Source organism: Megalobrama amblycephala, linkage group LG11 (genome assembly GCF_018812025.1).
Source record: "Megalobrama amblycephala isolate DHTTF-2021 linkage group LG11, ASM1881202v1, whole genome shotgun sequence".
In the NCBI taxonomy this organism is placed as follows: domain Eukaryota; kingdom Metazoa; phylum Chordata; class Actinopteri; order Cypriniformes; family Xenocyprididae; genus Megalobrama; species Megalobrama amblycephala.
Genome location: NC_063054.1, coordinates 9,824,123 through 9,844,068, shown reverse-complemented (window position 1 = coordinate 9,844,068; position 19,946 = coordinate 9,824,123). Strand labels below are relative to the sequence as shown.

Sequence of the window (19,946 nt, the reverse complement as noted above, 5' to 3'; positions counted from 1 at the left end):
ATATAGATGCTCCAACACCAGTAATTTGTGTTGGGTGTGCAAATAATAACATGGAAAATCAAAATGGGACTTCATACCTTTATAATAGAGATCGCGAGATGAATCCAATCTGTGGCACTTGGGTAAAATATAAATGTCCATTGCAAAACAAAAAAACAGTACTTTTTGTCCATGAAATATTGATATATTATCCATTGTTTGCATAACATTTCTTCTGAATGATCTGCTCTCTGTCATCGTTCTTCAAGAAATAATGCAATCTGAGCAGCGTTTATATTGTAAAACTGTATACGATCGTATCTAACAAACAAATGAGCCGTGTCCAATGTATATTTTCTCAAAATAGTGCAGCAGTTTTAGTTATAATATCCAAGCAGTGCTGTCAGAGTTGTATATCCTCCTGGTATTGTCATTGTAGTAAATCTCACAAACAAAACTTTCAGCCAATGCCACGATCCAACAACGTGTGTTCTGTTTCTTCCGCATGCATGCACATCTACACAGACACACATCAGTCTCGAATATTATGCAGCAAGCCATATTTTATAATTGTATAAAATAATCGAGCACAAATACGGCTGAGATGCCAAATTCAGCGGCTGGAATTAGCTGAGGTAACATGACGGCGCACAGACAGCAGCGGCATCTACCTGTCACTCAAGTGACCACGCCCTTAATTATGCAGAACTTTAAGGCTTAATATAATTTAAACGAATGAGTTAGAAAAAAAATTCACCCCCCTCAGAGTTGTCATGAAGGGCAACATTAGCAGTATAGACCAAAACCACAATTTGAACCAACTTGTAAACATGTTTTTTTCTGCTGTAAACTTGGCCAATTTAACATGGGACTCTATGAGATTCTGCTCTCTTTTGGAGCCTGTCCCTAGCGGCCAGTGGATGAATCGCAGTTTAAGTCACTTCCGTATTGGCTTCACGAGAGACTGGGGGAGGTTGCCGCTTGGTCAAATGTCACATCGTCGTTGCGTATGTGTAATGGTAATTTAGACATGCAAATATTGCGCATATTTTTCATCCACGCTACTACCCGCCCGCAAGGATTTAATTATCCGTCCGCATCCTCACCCGTGAATTTGAGTAATGTCACAATCCACCCGTTTTAGCCACTTTTATGCGGTTACCGGTTGCAGGACTCTACTTTAAATACCCGGATGATGCAATTATTTAACCGAAAAAAACTAAGAGTGGAATGTTGGACACTTCACGCACTCAACTGTCGCAGCTTTAATTACGTAGCAGAGGAGAAAGGGCTATCAGACTCCAATGTTGAATGACAAAATAACAAAGTTATATATAACACAAAATAATATAAAGTTCATACACTACGCAGTTGAGTACATATTGCATAAATGCATAGTGTATTGTGTGTCATTTGGGACACAACTATAGGGAATCTGCTCATGTAATCACAACATGGCTGCTACTACTTATATAAAACAACAGCTGTGTCCAAAATCACCCCCTATACCCTTACATAGGGCGCTATTTGAGAGGACAGCCAATTGTAGTGGTGTCCGAAATCATAGTGGACGTTTTCGAGTGCACTCTTTAAATCCCACAATGCACTGTAATAACGAGTGTACAATTGATGTACGCTCAACGGCTAGAGAATATCCATAATTCACTGTGAGAGTCGCACGTTGAATGAATTCCCGCGTCTGACCAGAAGATGGCGCCCGCAGCTGAATCATCCATCCATCCACTTTCCACACCGCTGGTCCAATGTGGGTACATCATAATAGCATACAGGTATACATTTATTTTTATTTGATTATTACATTGTTTAATTAAGGTTTACAGATGCTAGTTTCCATGACAGAGTTAGAGATAATTTTTTATCTATGGTTATTTTTATCTACGGTTCAAACACCAAACACAAACTCTGCAAAAGCGGCAGGCCTTTTGGCACACTCAGTGTCCGAATTAATTCACTCGTTTTCATTCACTCCTTCAAGTGGACTATATTAGTGGACTAATGTAGGGAATAGTGAATCATGGTATAGGGGGTGCATTTTCTTGGCTTTTATTCCATCTACATTATGTCTACGTCATGTTAAACGTACTTGTTTTAAGTACTTCTAATTTCTTTAGGTGTAAAACATTTTTAGTGGAAAGTGCACCTTTATGTAGAATAAAACAGCTTTTTTCTAGGCTTTTTACTCATCTGAGTCCACACCTTGCTAAACATATATGTTAAAAGTACTTGTTAGGTACTTCTAATTTCTTTAGGTGTAAAACATTTTTAGTGGAAATTGCATCTTTTAGTTAGACAGACAAACTGATACAACAGTGATATTGAACTTTATACCGACACCTACTGGCATGGATGTAGCATTACGCAAAACTGATGTGCCATGTGTCTTCCATAGAGTAAATCAATGTTTCTAGCAACACTATGACAAATGTTGGAAGTACTAACTTAATTGCAAAGCCACAGCTGGTCATGTGATCTCAAAATGGTGGCCACCATGAAGGGGCGACCCACTTTATGTAGAATAAAACTGCTTTTTCTAGGATTTTAACTCATCTGGGTCCATGCCTTGTTAAACATACATGTTAAAAGTACTTCTAATTTACTTAGATGTAAACCTTTTTTAGTGCAAAGTGCACATTTTTATTTGATTCAACTGATATCACAAACTGTTTCACTAACTAATATCAACAGTGATACTGAACTTTATACTGCAGCATTATGTATAACTTTTCATTGAGTGCCAAGTGTCTTATGTACAATAAAACAATGTTTCTAGCAACACTGATATGACGAACGCTGAAAATACTTTTTTGTGTTATAAAAATTTTTAAGAGAAAAAAAAAATGACTGAGCTCACCTAATAAGGATGTTAAGCAAATGTAAAAAGAACATTCACATGACAATCATCAAAAACAAATAATTAAAAATAATTAAACTGATAAATTGTGCAATTTACACCTCGGTGAAATGCTGTAAATAAAAACAATGCAAATCAATGCAGGACTAATGAAGCGAATGACAAAAAACACTCTTTGAGATTTGCTTCATCTTTTCAAAAATAATAATGTCCAAACTAAAAATAATGTCCAAACTGGTTTCAAACCAAAAGGGCTTAATGGCACTTCACAACAAAAAAAGAAAGAGGCGAATCAATAACTGTCACAAAGTGAACTCCTCTTTCAAACTCTCCCTATGTGAAACAGCACTTAGGTGTACGTGATCCGGTCTGATACTTCATAAATACGCATTATTCCCTCCGTTTATAACCAGCTCAGGTGTGATTCACTGGCTGTTATTGTCATTTACTCTCCATCAAGATGGAGTAGGGCCCTGCAGATGGGTCTTGTAAAGCTACGGTCGTTCTATTCTAAGAAGTCTGTTCAATTAGGCTTCTCTGATTTCCCCGGAGAGCGCTCCTCTCTTTAAAACGCATCATTAACACAAGCTTACCTCTCCCAAAGGATCGCCTCACCCCCGCCCGACGTAGAGCAGACTCAAGCCTGCTTAGAGCAACCGCACGCTAACACACAGAAACCATATTTTTCATCGACCCAAACTTTTGAGACCTAGAAAATGAGGGCCTCTTGAAGAGACATGAGCACTAGACTATAAAATAGATGTCAAAATTGTATATTCTGCTTTGTTTCCCCTAGTTACGTCTGTGAAATAATTGGTACTTTTGCGCAAACAGAAATTTTAAGGACGGTACACATTTCAGCTGGTTACAGACAGATGCTGCGGAGCAATTATTTCATAGACATTTTTCCACACTGGTTTATTGTGGTATAAATTATACCATTTCAAATTAACGCTGTTACTCTAGTAAAACTGATTGTATTTTTGCCATATAAAAACATGTCCTGTTTTGAAAGAATACTTCAGCCAGTTTAAAAAGCAATATGCTTGTTAACTCCCAAACAAAAGTTGATTCAACCTTATAATTGTACCTCTTACAATAAACAATATTCAATACTATTTTTGTAATATATATATATTTTTTATCAGAATACCAGACTTATAAGTCTCACAAACCTAAAATATATAATTGAGAGATCCAGTTAACTCTTTAACCGAGAGCGTTTTTTCAGAAAAAGTTGCAAGCCACTGCATTGTTGATAATTTTCACAAAATTTTATACCCCCCAGAATATTTTGTTATATGTGAGTAAGCTTAATAAAAAAACAACATTTTGAACAAACAGCTGAGAAAATCTCGTTCGCGAATTTCGTCATCAGAAGAGTACGTGTAGAAGAGGTTTTTTTTTTTTTCTTGCAGTAATTAGTTTATCCACAAGGTGGCAACCGTGCCCTTTGGGGCATCAATTCACAAGGAAAAGAAGAAAAACTGCATAAACAGAACAGACCGGAACACATGCAAGCTACAGCAACAATGGAGGCTTACATAGACAAGATATTGTGCGAAGAGGCTAGAGAGTACCATCTAAAAGTGGTTAAAGTGAAAGTACGAGTCAAATGAAGTACACTTTATGTGTTCGACTGTGCATGTACACTAGTGTACACGTAAAAAAAACAAAAAAAACATAGTATACTTTGGGCTTTAATGATGGAAAATTCCATTAATGGCAGGAAAGAGTTCATTCCAAAAGAGACATAACCAAGAAATGACTCATAGTTTAGGTAAGTCAGTTATGCATTGTGAACGCTAATATAGATATTGTTATTGATTATATCTTTATTGTCATCATTCTTGGTGTGAACAGGCATTTAGTGTGATTCAAATGGCAAGTCACAAGCTAAGCTCATGTAAAAGAACCATTTCTAAAGAATCATTTGTCTTTGAATTGGACGCCCTGACTCATCTTGTGTTTGTTGATGCAATTAAGTACAGACGTTTTTACTGATGCTGACTAGCCTTCTTTATAGCCCTTTTCCTGTCATTCGTCAATACAGTGATGAGAGGAAAAGAAAACAATGTCAACTAGACATTAGCTTCAACGCATTTCCAAAGTAATGAAAAACACAAAATGTCGTTTTCGTAGATGAAACAAGCAGAAACCAGGTTAGGCATCTGTGGATTTGTATTTATGGCTCAGACACTTGCTTCAAAGGATCATGGGTAGTGACAGGACACAATTCCCACTGCCCCCAACTCTCAACCGCTCCCCCGACTCACCCCCGACTTCTCATCGAAGATCTTGATCCCTCCAAAGGACACGGTGAGAAAAACTTTCTGTTTGTGTTCTCCTTTAGACCGTGCAGAGGCTGCGATTCCCTGCAGACAAGAAGATGAAAACAGAAACATGAGAAAAGACGAAATGAAGATAAAACAGAAACAGAGCGGGTAACGGCAGCTTTCGCTACTTGCTGCAATCCTTGGGGAGCATTAGCTGTTATGTAAAGAAATTGATTCATTTTCTCCATGTTTTCAACCATTTCTGGGGTGGAGGTTCTGATATGTGCTGGTGTGGAGTGATTGAAGGCATCAGGGTCTATGACAATGAATGCCATATCTACACTATTATGCTGACAAAAAGCATCTTTCTGTAGTGATGGTCATTCAAAACTAGACATCAAACCAAAAAATTATATGCACACATTTCAAAACATTGCTTATGGTAATGCATGCTCATTAAACCATTGTTCTGGAACAAAGAGCAATGAAATAGCAAATTATACTGCATTATCTGTGTGATGTGTGAATAGAACTGCACTACCCAATCGAACCGTGGACAAATCTGGCCTGCGCTTCCAGCAAATAATTGAATCCACTTGGCGCTGTCCAGTGGTTTGCACAAATAATTGGGCAACACTGCATTTTACTGTAGATTAACACACTATGTCATTCTACATGCAGATGAGGAATTAGTTAAAAACATATAATATCATTAATATATTTTGCCAGTATCCCTCGCATGCCAGCAAAACCTTTAAAAACCAAGTGGTTCAAATGGAATTTAAAAAAAGCCAGACATCAGAGGAAAAAAATTGGAATTGTTTGACAGTATAAATGCAGCCAATTTATTTATAAGAGAAATAACAGAGAGAATACGAGAGAGAACAATATAGAGACACCATATTCTCTTGAAGATTTAAGGTAAATTGAATTAGCTATCAGCCAAAGTCTGAAACACTGACTGTCCACTTTTACAGTTAACCCTTAAAAGCCCACTGTGGAGATCAGCTTTTTATTTTTCCTGGGGATCACTGCTTCTTTTGATGATTGGTGGATCGACCAATCAGCAAGCATGAATAGAGGCGTTTTCACTGTTGGGCCAAAGGTGGGTGTGCGTTTCCACAGTCACTTCCGGGGCTTGTTTGAGCCTCGTCTGGGCTTCCTCTGGGCCAACGGTCAAGGTTTTTTTGGCCCGTTGAATACCTTGGTCCAAAGCGGATGGCTACCAACAAAGTCTGGAGACGGCAGAGCCGTGGATGATTTCATATACCTAACCAGCTAACATCAGCATTAAAAACTTTTAATCATTTTAGCTCAAAACTCACTTTCAGACAGCAGCGTTTGTGATCCGATGTGGATTCTGATCACCGTATAAAGCAGAAATATTTATATGCAACGAAAAAGACTATGCATGCTAACCATTACCATAGAGAACATGGTAAATATGACCGCTTGAGGAAATCAGAGGCTATCACAATCGTGTATTTATTTTATCTGTCAGTAAGCCTCGTCTCTTACCGGACTGTCTGATATCCATATGGTTTTTCGGGAGCTTCCTCTGTTTCTCTGACTGAAAATATAACTGTATTTAGACTGTCACTGGAGAGACTGCTAAAGCTCCTCAGGTTGTATTTTTGGTGGCAAATATGTAAAATTATCATTCTTTCTAAATGTGATGTAAACATACTTTCCTGTGACTACAAATAAACAGAAGCGACTGAATAAGTACATGTTCGAATGTATTAGTATATTTTGCACTTTGAATAAACCAAACAGCAATGAATTTTATTTTGTAATTCACTGACATGATTAATCTGTGCTGTTCACCCACACACAATTCACACTGGACACAATTATTTTTCAACTAGAGGGGTAGGAGGAAAGGAAAGTGCCATCCTTCTGTTAAACTGCTGCAAAAGAGTGATAGAGAAGCTAAGAGCAGTATGGAGAGAAAAGTGCCACCCCAGATGGTTGTACGTCGCCTTTGCCAGAATCTGTCACTGTGATAAGAAGATATCACACTCAGTTTTTATAAGCTACTAGTCAAGTCAGATTTGCAAAATATAAAGTTGCAATTATGTTAAAGCAAAGTCAAAAATGGTTTTTAAACCAAGCTTGCGTCATATGTCCAATCCATTCCAATGTGTGTGTTTGGGGTGGGTGTGGGCGATCCTCCAAGCAGCTGGAGCCCTGGAGCCTTCCAGGACCGTATTCCGTCCTCGCCAATCAGATGAGCCCGTTTCTTGATCTTCATTCCGAGTGCGCAGGGAGCAGCATCCGTCAGTCGTATGATGTATGTTAGCGCACCATTATGCTTATCCATATGTGCTGGCGGGATGATGAATGAGTCGTTCTAATGCCAGTAGCTGGGAGATCATGGTGAAAAGAGCACAAGCTCTGACATTTACAACTCAGAAGTGGGAGTGTGTGCATTTAAGTGCTGCTGGAGTGAAGAAAAGATGTCTTTGTGCAGTCCAGGGGAAGTCTAGAGCAGAGGAGAAGCTGGACAGACGATGCTAAGAAAGTTTTTATAGCGGTGTGTGGGCTGATTATCAAGGGAGGATGGGGATTATATGAAATGACTCAAGTCAAACTGTTGTTGAAACTCTCCTCACCAGCAGCATGATGAACAGAGAGACATAAAGATAGTGAGAGAGGAATAAGAGATTAAAAATGACACCGTGGGACTCATTTGTTTGCTAAGGAGTGGAGGACTGTGGGAATATGAGTATAGATTATGTGTCTGGATGAGTGAGAGGTAAACAGCTCTGATCGATAACAGTCTGGACATTCCAATCAGACCAACATGCAAATCGGATGGCAAAATGACCCTTTCTCTCAAACACACCAAGAAACCAATCTAAACGCTGGTGAAAAGGGTGCGATTTATGGTGAATGTACAATAAAAATACACTGAAGACGATGTGTATCAGAGGTCCATACACAAACAGAGCAACTCATATACACACAGTAGTGTGACCCCTGCTGTTCACACGGCTCATTACCCAATCTGATGGATGTGGTTTATTCATTCAAGCTACTGAAGTTACACCTTTATCTGGCTATTTAAATGAGTACTGCCAAAGGCATTTTGTCCTATTGTTTTAAAATAAAGTTAATTATAGGTTTCGGGCAACATGTTCTCCAACCAATACGTCTATATAGGTCATTTGTCACTTCCCTGAAATAGGACCCATAGGAGCATTTACTAAAGTTGCGCCCCTATCAACAACAGGACACTTTCATTTTAATGCATTGTTCCCTTTTATCTGCGTCATATTTCGGGTTTCACGTAGCTCAATTGGCAGAGCATTGCTATATATAACAATATGCGATCATGTGATCATACGATTGTGGGTTTGATCCCAGAGAACCCATGTGTTCATAAAGTGTATATGCACTATAAATCACTAAGGGTAGGTTTAGGGGTGGGTGTAGTCGTTAATAAAAAAAATGAGTTTTGCTAAATGGAAATAGGACAAATGATGTAAAAAGTCCACACATTGCATTTAAATGAACACGCATTTTGATTGATAACGACAGTAATACGTCATTTCATGACGACAGACGTAACACGACAATGTCATTATTTTTACGCCAGCTAGAGGGCACATGACTTTAAAATGTAAATATAGGTTGTAATAAGGTACTTGGAAAACGAACTATGCAGGTGCTGGTCATATAATTAGAATATCATCAAAAAGTTCATTTTTTTATTGTAAATTATTTTTAAAAATGAAACTTTCATGTATTCTAGATTCCCTACATGTAAAGTAAAACATTTCAAAAGTTTTTTTTTTTTTTTTTTTTTTAATTTTGATGATTAGAGCGTACAGCTCATGAAAGTCCAAAATCCAGTATCTCAAAATATTAGAATATTTCCTAAGATCAATCAAAAAATGGATTTTCAAAACAGAAAAGTTCAAGTTCTTTAAAGTATGTTCATTTGTACACTCAATACTTGGTCGGCAGCACATATTACAGCAAATGACTTGCTCCTAGCACAAATTACAGCATCAGTGAAGTGTGGCATGGAAGTGATCAGCCTGTGGCACTGCTGAGACACTATTGAGCCTTCAGATCATCTGTATATTGTTGGATCGACTGTTTCTCATCTTTCTCTTGAAAATATCCCATAGATTCAGGGGTCAGGCATGTTGGCTGGCCAATAAAACACAGTAATATCATGGTCAGCAAACCACTTGGAAGTGGTTTTTGCACTGTGGGCAGGTGCTAAAGTCCTGCTGGAAAAGGAAATCAGCATCTCCATAAAGCTTGTCAGCAGATGGAAGCATAAAGTGCTCCAAAATCTCCTGGAAGATGGCTGCATTGACTTTGCACTTGATAAAACACAATGGACCAACACCAGCAGATGTCACGGCCCCCCAAATCATTACTAACTTCAGAAACTTCACAATAGACTTCAAGCAGCTTGGATTCTGTGCCTCTCCAGTCTTCCTTCAGACTCTGGGACCATGATTTCAACATGAAATGCAAAATTTACTTTTATCTGAAAAGAGGACTTTCGACCACTGTTCACTGTCCAGTTCTTTTTCTCCTTAGCCCAGGTAAGAAGCTTCTGACGTTGTTTCTGTTTCAGAAGTGGCTTGGTAGTCCTTTTCCTGAAGATGTCTGAGTGTGGTGACTCTTGATGTGCTGACTCCGACTTCATTCTACTCATTGTGAAGCTCTCCCAAGTGTTTGAATTGGCTTTACTTGACAGTATTCTCAAGCTTGTGGTCATCCCTGTTGCTTGTGCACCTTTGCCTACCCAATTTCTTCCTTCCAGTCAACTTTGCATTTAATATGCTTTCACTCTGTAAACAGCCACCACATTCAGTAATGACCATCTGTGACTTACTCTCTTTGTGGAGGGTGTCAGTGATTGTCTCCTGTCAGATTGTCTTCCAGTGAAGTCAGCAGTCTTCCCCATTAGTGTGGTTCCAAAGAACAAGAGATACCCGGAATTTATACTGTAGGGATGGTCATTTAATGAAACTCAAATGTAAATATTCTAATATTTTGAGATACTGGATTTTGGACTTTCATGAGCTGTACACTCTAATCAACAAATTAAAAAAAAAAAAAAAAAAAAAAAAACTTTTGAAATGTTTTACTTTACAGTACATGTAGGGAATCTAGTATAAATGAAAGTTTAATTTTTTTTAAATAATTTACAATAAAAAAATTAACTTTTTCACGATATTCTAATTATATGACCAGCACCTGTAGGGTCATTTTTTTTTTGGAGGACAGTCTGGTTTCAGGTCTCACTGGAAGAAGAGATAGCAATATTGTTATATGAATACTTTCTTTCCAAGTAAAGACATCCCTGGATGTCACAAAAGGGATGTTTTGTGACATCTTATTCAACATTTTTTCACATGACATTTTATAACCTGAACTAACCTTACCTTGTCATAAAAAAAAAGCTCAAATTATCAGATATGTTAAAGGGTTAGTTTACCAAAAATGACCAGATTCTTTCATTAATTATTCACCCTCATGTCATTCCAAACCTGTAAGACCTTCATTTATCTTCGAAATGCAAATGAAGATCTTTTTGATGAATTGTGAGAGCTTTCTGTTCCTTCCTCCATTGACAGCTACGTGACTGACACTTTGACGCTTTAAAAAGTTCATAAAGAGATCGTAAAACTAATCCATATGAATTGAGTGGTTTAGTCCAAATTTTCTGAAGAGACACGATCGGCTTCTGTAATGAGAATTAGGCTTTTATTCACATATAAACTTCGATCGGCAAACATAAAAGCTCAACTGAACCTGCTTCAAACGTGAGAACAAACCTCTTTCAGAAGATCAAATGTGCTGCGTAACACGAGAATGAACCTCATTGGTTCTCGCACATCAAGCGAATATGCTTGAGCTTCCGTTTACCACAACTGATGTGTGCGACAATGCATGTTTATATGCGAGTAAAAGCCTAAATCAAATTCACTGGAACGGCATGAGGGTGAGTAATTGAGAATTACTATTCCTTTAAGAGACTTATTGACACAGAGTTATGAAGCTCTGCACGGGACCACTCAATGAAATAATTACCCGTTTTATATTGGTCATGCCACATGACTTTGATTTGGCAGACAAAAGTTTTTCAAGTATTAATAGGCAGTGAAACTAAGTTTTGGTTAAATATTCTATTTTAAATAAATAAAGAGATCAGACGAGGTGTATTCAAGTCCTTGTATGTATGAATACAATTTTTAATGTATTTTTGAATAAATTAGTAAAATAAAATCATGTCATTGACCAATACACAAAAACACCAACGGCAACAAAAATAAATAAATAATGTGTAGAAAGCGACCAACACACGCACCTTGAGTTTCATCATTGAGTCCTGACAGAGTTTGTCTCCTCTTGCGGCAGTGACCTCATCTATCCCGATGAGTTTGGCCTTGTAGCGAACCCCATCCCCCTTAAAACGCTTTATCAGAGCTGCTTCACTGCGGTCCTGCCCTGGAGAAAGAAAAAAAGAGTGGGAGACAGATGAAGCATACAGTCATTTGATGAATTTTGCATATCTGCAGCACATCTCCTCCTCCCTCCATTCACTATCATCTCAAAATGCCATTACTTTTCCGACGATCCGCACAATCTGGACCTTGCAGCTGACAAAAATACCAAGCGATATTCTAATAACCTGTATTTAACACAGCCCACATCCTCATATTTCTAATACTGCGTTCTGTTTGAGCAGTTAGATCTTTAATCTCGGTCTAGTTGTTGAGTTTCAGCTGGAGTTTCTCTACATGAGTCTTTAGGGTTGTTCAAAGCCAGGGGGTTTAAAATCAAACCAGAGCTCTGAAAAAAAAACTCCCTAACCCCCAGATGCGCTGCATTTGCCACCGTATTTCCAGCTCAGAATGAAGGTCAAGTCTGCTGCATGTGTGTGGCTTTAATTGCAGGTATGTCAGGCCCGAGGCCTGATGGGGAAAGGTTGGTTTCTAAGTTACAGCGCTGTTTCCAGGTCTGGTGTGAGGCGATAGGAGGCATGAAAGCTGATTTTTATTTTTTTTTTTCACATCAAAGTGGACATCTATCGGCCAATCACGGCTTAGAAAGATCAAATGGTTCCTCCCACACCTTCATCACAAAGCCTATAACTGGATAACTGGACTGGCCAATCGATGAGCCTCCAAGGATATAGACCAATTAACTGGCTCACGCTCAGTGAAGCAAAGACAAACACACCCAATTATGTCTGAGCCAACAGTTTGATCAGAAGACAAAGGCAAATAGACACTTACCAGGGCACACATAAACTTACCTAATAATAGCATATATAAGAGGAAGGGTGAAAGGGCAACATGTTTAATAATAATAAAAAAAAAATGATAAGGAAAGACTGGCAGGCCTTACTCACAGCAACACCATCATTCAGTCAACCCGCTGACCCCCATATCCGTCCTTTTGTATGTCTGTCTCCCGTTAACTTGACATTTCTCTCACTCACTTATTCTGTCATTCTTAGCTCTTGTATTGTTGTGGTATCAGCAGTATCTTGTGTTGACCTTGTTTCTACATACCCCTCCATGTTCTCCATTGTTGCAGCTCAACAGTTGGGTCAATAATTAAACTATTAGGCAAACAGGGGATACCCATGTTTTAGGGAAGTTACTTTGAAACTACAAGCGTATTATAATTTAAAGGACCTCAATTAAGGTGTCTGCATCAAACAGATCAATGTACACTATATTCTCCAAAACTGACCGACTGACGTGTCCTTGTTAGCATGCCCAGCTCCAATGTCGGGTGATGCTGATCAATGCTTGTTGATACTGATTTGAGTGAGGTTTAGGGGGGTGAGATGTAACGGAGTCCATCTAATTAAACCTGTGCAGCTAAACCTCACTCTCATGGCCTCAAGAGGCACAATAGAAACCAATGCTAGAGGCAGTAGTATTTAAGCGTCCTTGTTAGCGCACCCGCCTCCAATGCCGATTGATGCAGAGTCAAATCCCGCTTGGAGCAGTGAGAGTAAAACTAAATAAATTGGTGTTGTGATGTGATGACAGTTTAGAGGGGTGAGTGTAAGGGTTAGGCAATTCTGGCCAAAACTTGAGGTAATTTACTTAAGACAAACATGTGAAGAGACACGCAGTGATATAAATTTAACAACACAATTTACAAGGCATTATTTGACACAAATGTTTTATTTGTCAGAAATATTATTCATTAGGGATGTAACGGTACATGTATTCTTCTCGAACCATCACGGTACCGATGATTCGTGTATACAGCCAGACAACAAATACAGTCAATCACAGGTGATCCACACTGCGGTAATGCAACGCTGTTTGCTAACCGCCACAACAGGAAAAAACACAGAAGAAGAACAGACTTTCTATGTATAGATATGTTTACATGTAATCTCTTAACCGGTGTTTCAACTGCGGAAAGACATCAATAAAACAGCTTGAGAATAATATCTCACGTAGCATTACATTTACCTCAGGCAAGTCATTTAGTGTCCACAGCATGTTAGCTCACTAGAGAAATGAACTACCATTTCACTAAATAAATGCACAATATTAGCTTATGTATTCATTATATTTACCTGTTAGTAATGTCTAGAATGTTTAATTATGTTAAAATAAATTTGTCATGAAAACAAATTATGACAGTAACTGTGTAAATGATTATATTTCAAAAATGAACTGGAGTACAAAAATAATTGAAAAATAATTTTATAATTAGATTTAGATTTTGAAGGCCAGATAATGATATGAAAACTTATTCAGAAGCCCTTCAGAAAGGGCAAAACAAGTTCTTTGAGAAACTTAAAGGGTTAGTACCTTCGTTAATCTTCGGAACACAAATTAAGATATTTCAGTTGAAATCCGATGGCTCCGTGAGGCATGCATAGGGAGCAATGACACTTCCGCTCTCAAGATCCATTAATGTACTAAAAACATATTTAAATCAGTTCATGTGAGTACAGTGGTTCAATATTAATATTATAAAGTGACGAGAATATTTTTATAAAATAATAAATAACGACTGTCGAAGCATGTCGAATCTGCTGTTCGGAGCGCCAAAGTCACGTGATTTCAGCCGTTGGCAGTTTGACACGCGATCCGAATCATGATTCGATACACTGATTCATTATGCTCCGATGCTTCCTGAAGCAGTGTTTTGAAATCGGCCATCACTAAATAAGTCGTTATTTTGTTTTTTTTGGTGCACCAAAAATATTCTCGTCGCTTTATAATATTAATATTGAACCACTGTACTCACATGAACTGATTTAAATATGTTTTTAGTACATTAATGGATCTTGAGAAAGGAAATGTCATTGCTCCCTATGAAGGCCTCACAGAGCCATCGGATTTCAAGTGAAATATCTTAATTTGTGTTCCGAAGTTTAAAGGAGGTCTGACGGGTGTGGAACGGCATGAGGGTGAGTAATAAATGACAGAATTTTACTAGGTGAACTAACCCTTTAAAAAGCCCACGTGTAGAACTTTAAACCCTGCCAATGGGTGCGTACCTCATCATAAAGAAAGGTTTGAGCACTGAAGTTCAACCCCCAAATGATGCCTCAAGTATGTCTTTGGCTACTAAACTGTGTGTATAGACAACCAAATATGTATGAGATGCTCCGCACCCCTCCAATGGAATTCACTGCCAATCTGTGGTATATTATGGGCTGTCCTTCGAGTCACCAAGCAACTGCACAATCATTAATCAATAGGAGTGCTGAGGAAAATTGCTCTGGGCTTCTAGTGCAACATATATCAATAACACTGACACAATGTGGCATTATGCTAAAGTAAGAGATGAGCCATAATGAATAGTAGCCTATGTCCTTCACATGCATAAAACATACATTAGGCAGCTGATGACGAGGAGCATGCAATTCATGACAGCTGATAAATTAACAACTCTTCGAAGGTCATCGCACACACGATGGAAGGAATAAAACTTCACTGACTTTAATTATATAGACAAGAACAGTTGAAACAATCTTGTGTTCCGTATGGGATTGGAACAACACAAGGGGAGTAAATGAAGACAGAATTTTTATTTTTAATTGAACTAGTGCTTTAACCCATGCTCTGACTCGAACTCTGACAGTCGGTGGAAAGCTGATAACTTTCAGCTGTCCCTCAGCGGCAAGGATGGGAAGGATAAACACTCATTTATTTCCCCCAGTTCAGACCGCTGCACCTGCAATGCTGCTTATTATTACTGCCAACCTCAGGGACTGAACTTTGGCGGTAAAGAACTGACCGTATGAGTGTGTGGGAGGGTATATCTGTGTCAGAAGGCTGCCAACTATACTGTCCAAGTAGAGATGTCTTGAAATGAGCTCCAGCTCTCTACCCTGCAGGGCTCCAAAGTCCTCATTCAGGCTGAGGACAGCTCGCTGTTTCTTGGAGAGAAGTCTGGATCTCACCCACTCCCATGGCTCTTCAAAATAAGGGAACTCTGGCAGCAAGCTACAGGGAGTTGTTGACATTAGGTCTAATTGAAGGAGGGCACAGGAGCTTGAACTGTTATATGCAGTTGCAACTGCAATCCCCACGACTTGGAATCCCAAAAACCAGAGCCACCACAAAGTCAAAGATTGAGAGATACAATTCAGGAAACTGCTATAACTACTAAATTATAATAGAACATTGATAACATTATTGGGTAAATGAAGATGTGAGACCGATTTCATGTATATCTATATCTATATATATTTATTTAGTTTTTTAAAAAAAAGTACAATATATTCAATATATTTATAAATATTCTCTTGTATGAGAGAATTTCTCTCATACAAATTTAAAAATATATACACCAGCTAAACACTGATTAAAAGTTGTCACTATTTTCCCGGCACTAAACAGTAAAAGTAAAAGACTGTGGAAATGAACTAATGATCCATAGGAAATAAACTAATTAACTTGCAAATCAGAAACTGGCAAATAAACTACAGGCACAATTAGGTTAATTACCAATCAAAAGACCGATATATACTATAGTATAGACAAAAACAAAAAGCAGACTTTATTTGTAGGCACCTTGCAACCAAAATATATATGATTTAAATTGAAGTATCAAAATTTGATATTATTTATGTTTTAAGAGAATAATTTGAAAAACTCTTAAGGACTACATGATTTAATACATAAGCTAATAAATAATAAAAAGCAAATATATTCTGTTTTTCTATAACCTTGAACTACTGCACTGTAAAACATATCTGAAATCATAGAAAGAGATAGAAAGAACATGAGGGCTGCTTACCTTGCCCACTTATACGCACTTTCTCTCGCAGACACACACTTGTTTTATTGCTACTGGGTTGGCATCTCCCTGTGGCATTGTGTCAATGCCAGCAACCACACATCGCCTAATGACTCCCTACAAGACATTTCATTTTCTTACAACACAGCTTTATTGAATTAAGGCTGCTACTGCAGACTTTAAAATCCTCTCTCTCTCTCTCTCTCTCTCTCTCTGCATCTACCTTTAATTTTCTCCAAGCTCTTTGTTTCTCAAGACTTTTAACTTTTATCTCTCTATTTTCTTTCCTATTTCTTTTCCTCTGCATCCAACATAGATCAGTATAAAACTATACAAACAGTACTGGTTCTAGAGTACCAAGTCGATAATACAATAAAATAAAAAAAAATAAAGATTGTAACTATAGCAGTCTTTCCATGGTATCATTAATATTGAGTATAAACATGATCAGTTAAGTCTAAAGAGTACGGAAGCTTCCACCACTGAATAAAAAATAAAAAAAGGAATTTCCCATTTTTATCTCACAATTGACTTTTCTTCTCACAATTGCAAGTTTACATCTTTTTTTCCTCAGAATTGCATGATAAAAAGTCGCAATTGCGAGTAAAAAAGTCAGAATTATGAGATATAAGCTTGCAATTCTGAGAAATGAAGGCAATCTTTTTTCCTCATAACTGGACTTCATAACTCGCAATTGCGACTTTATATCTCACAATTCTGAGAAAAGAAGAACTGCGAGATATAAACTTGCATATGTGAGAAAAAAGTCAGAATTTAAAGAAAAAAGAATTAGGACATATATGAACTTGCAAGTGCAAGAAAAATGTCAGAATTGTGAGATTAAATTGCAAGTTCTCGCAATTCTGACTTTATTTCTCGCAATTGCAAGTTTATATCTCACAATTCTGACTTTACTTCTTGCAGTTGGTTATATATCACAATTCTGACTTCATTTCTCACAATTGGTTATATCTTGCAATTCTGACTTTATTTCTAGCGATTGCAAGTTTATATCTCACAATTCTAACTTCATTTCTCACAATTGGTTATATCTTGCAATTCTGACTTTATTTCTCACAATTGCAAGTTTATATCTCACAATTCTGACTTTACTTCTTGCAGTTGGTTATATATCACAATTCTGACTTCATTTCTCACAATTGGTTATATCTTGCAATTCTGACTTTTTCTAGCGATTGCAAGTTTATATCTCACAATTCTGACTTTATTTCTCACAATTGGTTATATCTTGCAATTCTGACTTTATTTCTAGCGATTGCAAGTTTATATCTCACAATTCTGACTATTTCTCACAATTGGTTATATCTCACAATTCTGACTTTATTTCTCACAATTGGTTATATCTTGCAATTCTGACTTTATTTCTCACAATTGGTTATATCTTGCAATTCTGACTTTATTTCTTGCAATTGGAAGTTTATATATCACAATTCTGACTTTATTTCTCACAATTGGTTATATCTTGCAATTCTGACTTTATTTCTTGCAATTGGAAGTTTATATATCACAATTCTGACTTCATTTCTTGCAATTGGTTATATCTTGCAATTCTGACTTTATTTCTCGCAATTGCAAGTTTATATATCACAATTCTGACTTCATTTCTCACAATTGGTTATATCTTGCAATTCTGACTTGTTCTAGCGATTGCAAGTTTATATCTCACAATTCTGACTTTATTTCTCACAATTGGTTATATCTTGCAATTCTGACTTTATTTCTAGCGATTGCAAGTTTATATCTCACAATTCTGACTATTTCTCACAATTGGTTATATCTCACAATTCTGACTTTATTTCTCACAATTGGTTATATCTTGCAATTCTGACTTTATTTCTCACAATTGGTTATATCTTGCAATTCTGACTTTATTTCTTGCAATTGGAAGTTTATATATCACAATTCTGACTTTATTTCTCACAATTGGTTATATCTTGCAATTCTGACTTTATTTCTTGCAATTGGAAGTTTATATATCACAATTCTGACTTCATTTCTTGCAATTGGTTATATCTTGCAATTCTGACTTTATTTCTCGCAATTGCAAGTTTATATATCACAATTCTGACTTCATTTCTCACAATTGGTTATATCTTGCAATTCTGACTTTATTTCTAGCGATTGCAGGTTTATATCTCATAATTCTGACTTTATTTCTCACAATTGGTTATATCTTACAATTCTGACTTTATTTTTCACAATTGGTTATATCTTGCAATTCTGACTTTATTTCTCGCAATTGCAAGTTTATATATCACAATTCTGACTTCATTTCTCGCAATTGGTTATATCTTGCAATTCTGACTTTATTTCTCACAATTGGTTATATATTACAATTCTGACTTCATTTCTCGCAATTGGTTATATCTTGCAATTCTGACTTTATTTCTAGCAATTGCAAGTTTATACATCACAATTCTGACTTCATTTCTTGCAATTGGTTATATCTTGCAATTCTGACTTTATTTCTAGCGATTGCAGGTTTATATCTCACAATTCTGACTTAATTTCTCGCAATTGGTTATATCTTGCAATTCTGACTTTATTTCTCGTGATTGCAGGTTTATATCTCACAATTCTGACTTTATTTCTCACAATTGGTTATATCTTACAATTCTGACTTTATTTCTAGCGATTGCAGGTTTATATCTCATAATTCAGACTTTATTTCTAACAATTGGTTATATCTTGCAATTCTGACTTTATTTCTCACAATTGGTTATATCTTGCAATTCTGACTATTTCTCGCAATTGCAGGTAGGGCTGGGCGATATATCGTATGCGATTCTCACGCGCATTTCGTCAGTAAAGCCGGTTCCCTGATTACCGCTAAATCGCCATCACCTGCTTTCAAATGGTGCGCCATTTAACAGACAGAGCCGTAGTTCACTGATAAGCCACGTTCATATCGCAGATGAATCGCCTTCGATAATGAACGCGATATTTGCGTGGCTTATCAGTGAACTACGGCTCTGTCTGTTAAATGGCGCACCATTTGAAAGCAGGTGATGGCGATTTAGCGGTAATCAGGGAACCGGCTTTACTGACGAAATGCGCGTGAGAATCGCATGCGATATATCGCCCAGCCCTAATTGCAGGTTTATATCTCATAATTCTGACTTTATTTCTCACAATTGGTTATATATCACAATTCTGACTTCATTTCTCGCAATTGGTTATATCTTGCAATTCTGACTTTATTTCTAGTGATTGCAGGTTTATATCTCATAATTCTGACTTTATTTCTCACAATTGGTTATATCTAACAATTCTGACTTTATTTCTCACAATTGGTTATATCTTACAATTCTGACTTTATTTCTCGCAATTGCAAGTTTATATATCACAATTCTGACTTTTTCTCACAATTACAAGTTTATATCTCGCAATTCTGAGAAAAAAGTCATAATTCTCAGATAAAAAGTCGCAATGATCTTTTAAATTGTTTTATTCCATGGCAGAAACAAGCTTCCTTAAAAGAGAATGCAAAAACACAAACAAACAAACAAAAAAATAGATGTTCGTCAAGATATCAA

At 37.1% G+C, this 19,946-nt stretch overlaps 1 protein-coding gene across 1 annotated transcript in view; it reads right to left on the bottom strand.

The window, feature by feature from the left end:
* dab1a (DAB adaptor protein 1a) overlaps positions 1-19,946 on the bottom strand; it is a 582,896-nt gene that overhangs the window by 91,642 nt on the left and 471,308 nt on the right. The window contains 2 exon segments of the mRNA XM_048208606.1: positions 5,128-5,226; positions 11,468-11,607. Coding sequence (XP_048064563.1) covers positions 5,128-5,226; positions 11,468-11,607 — 239 coding nt within the window.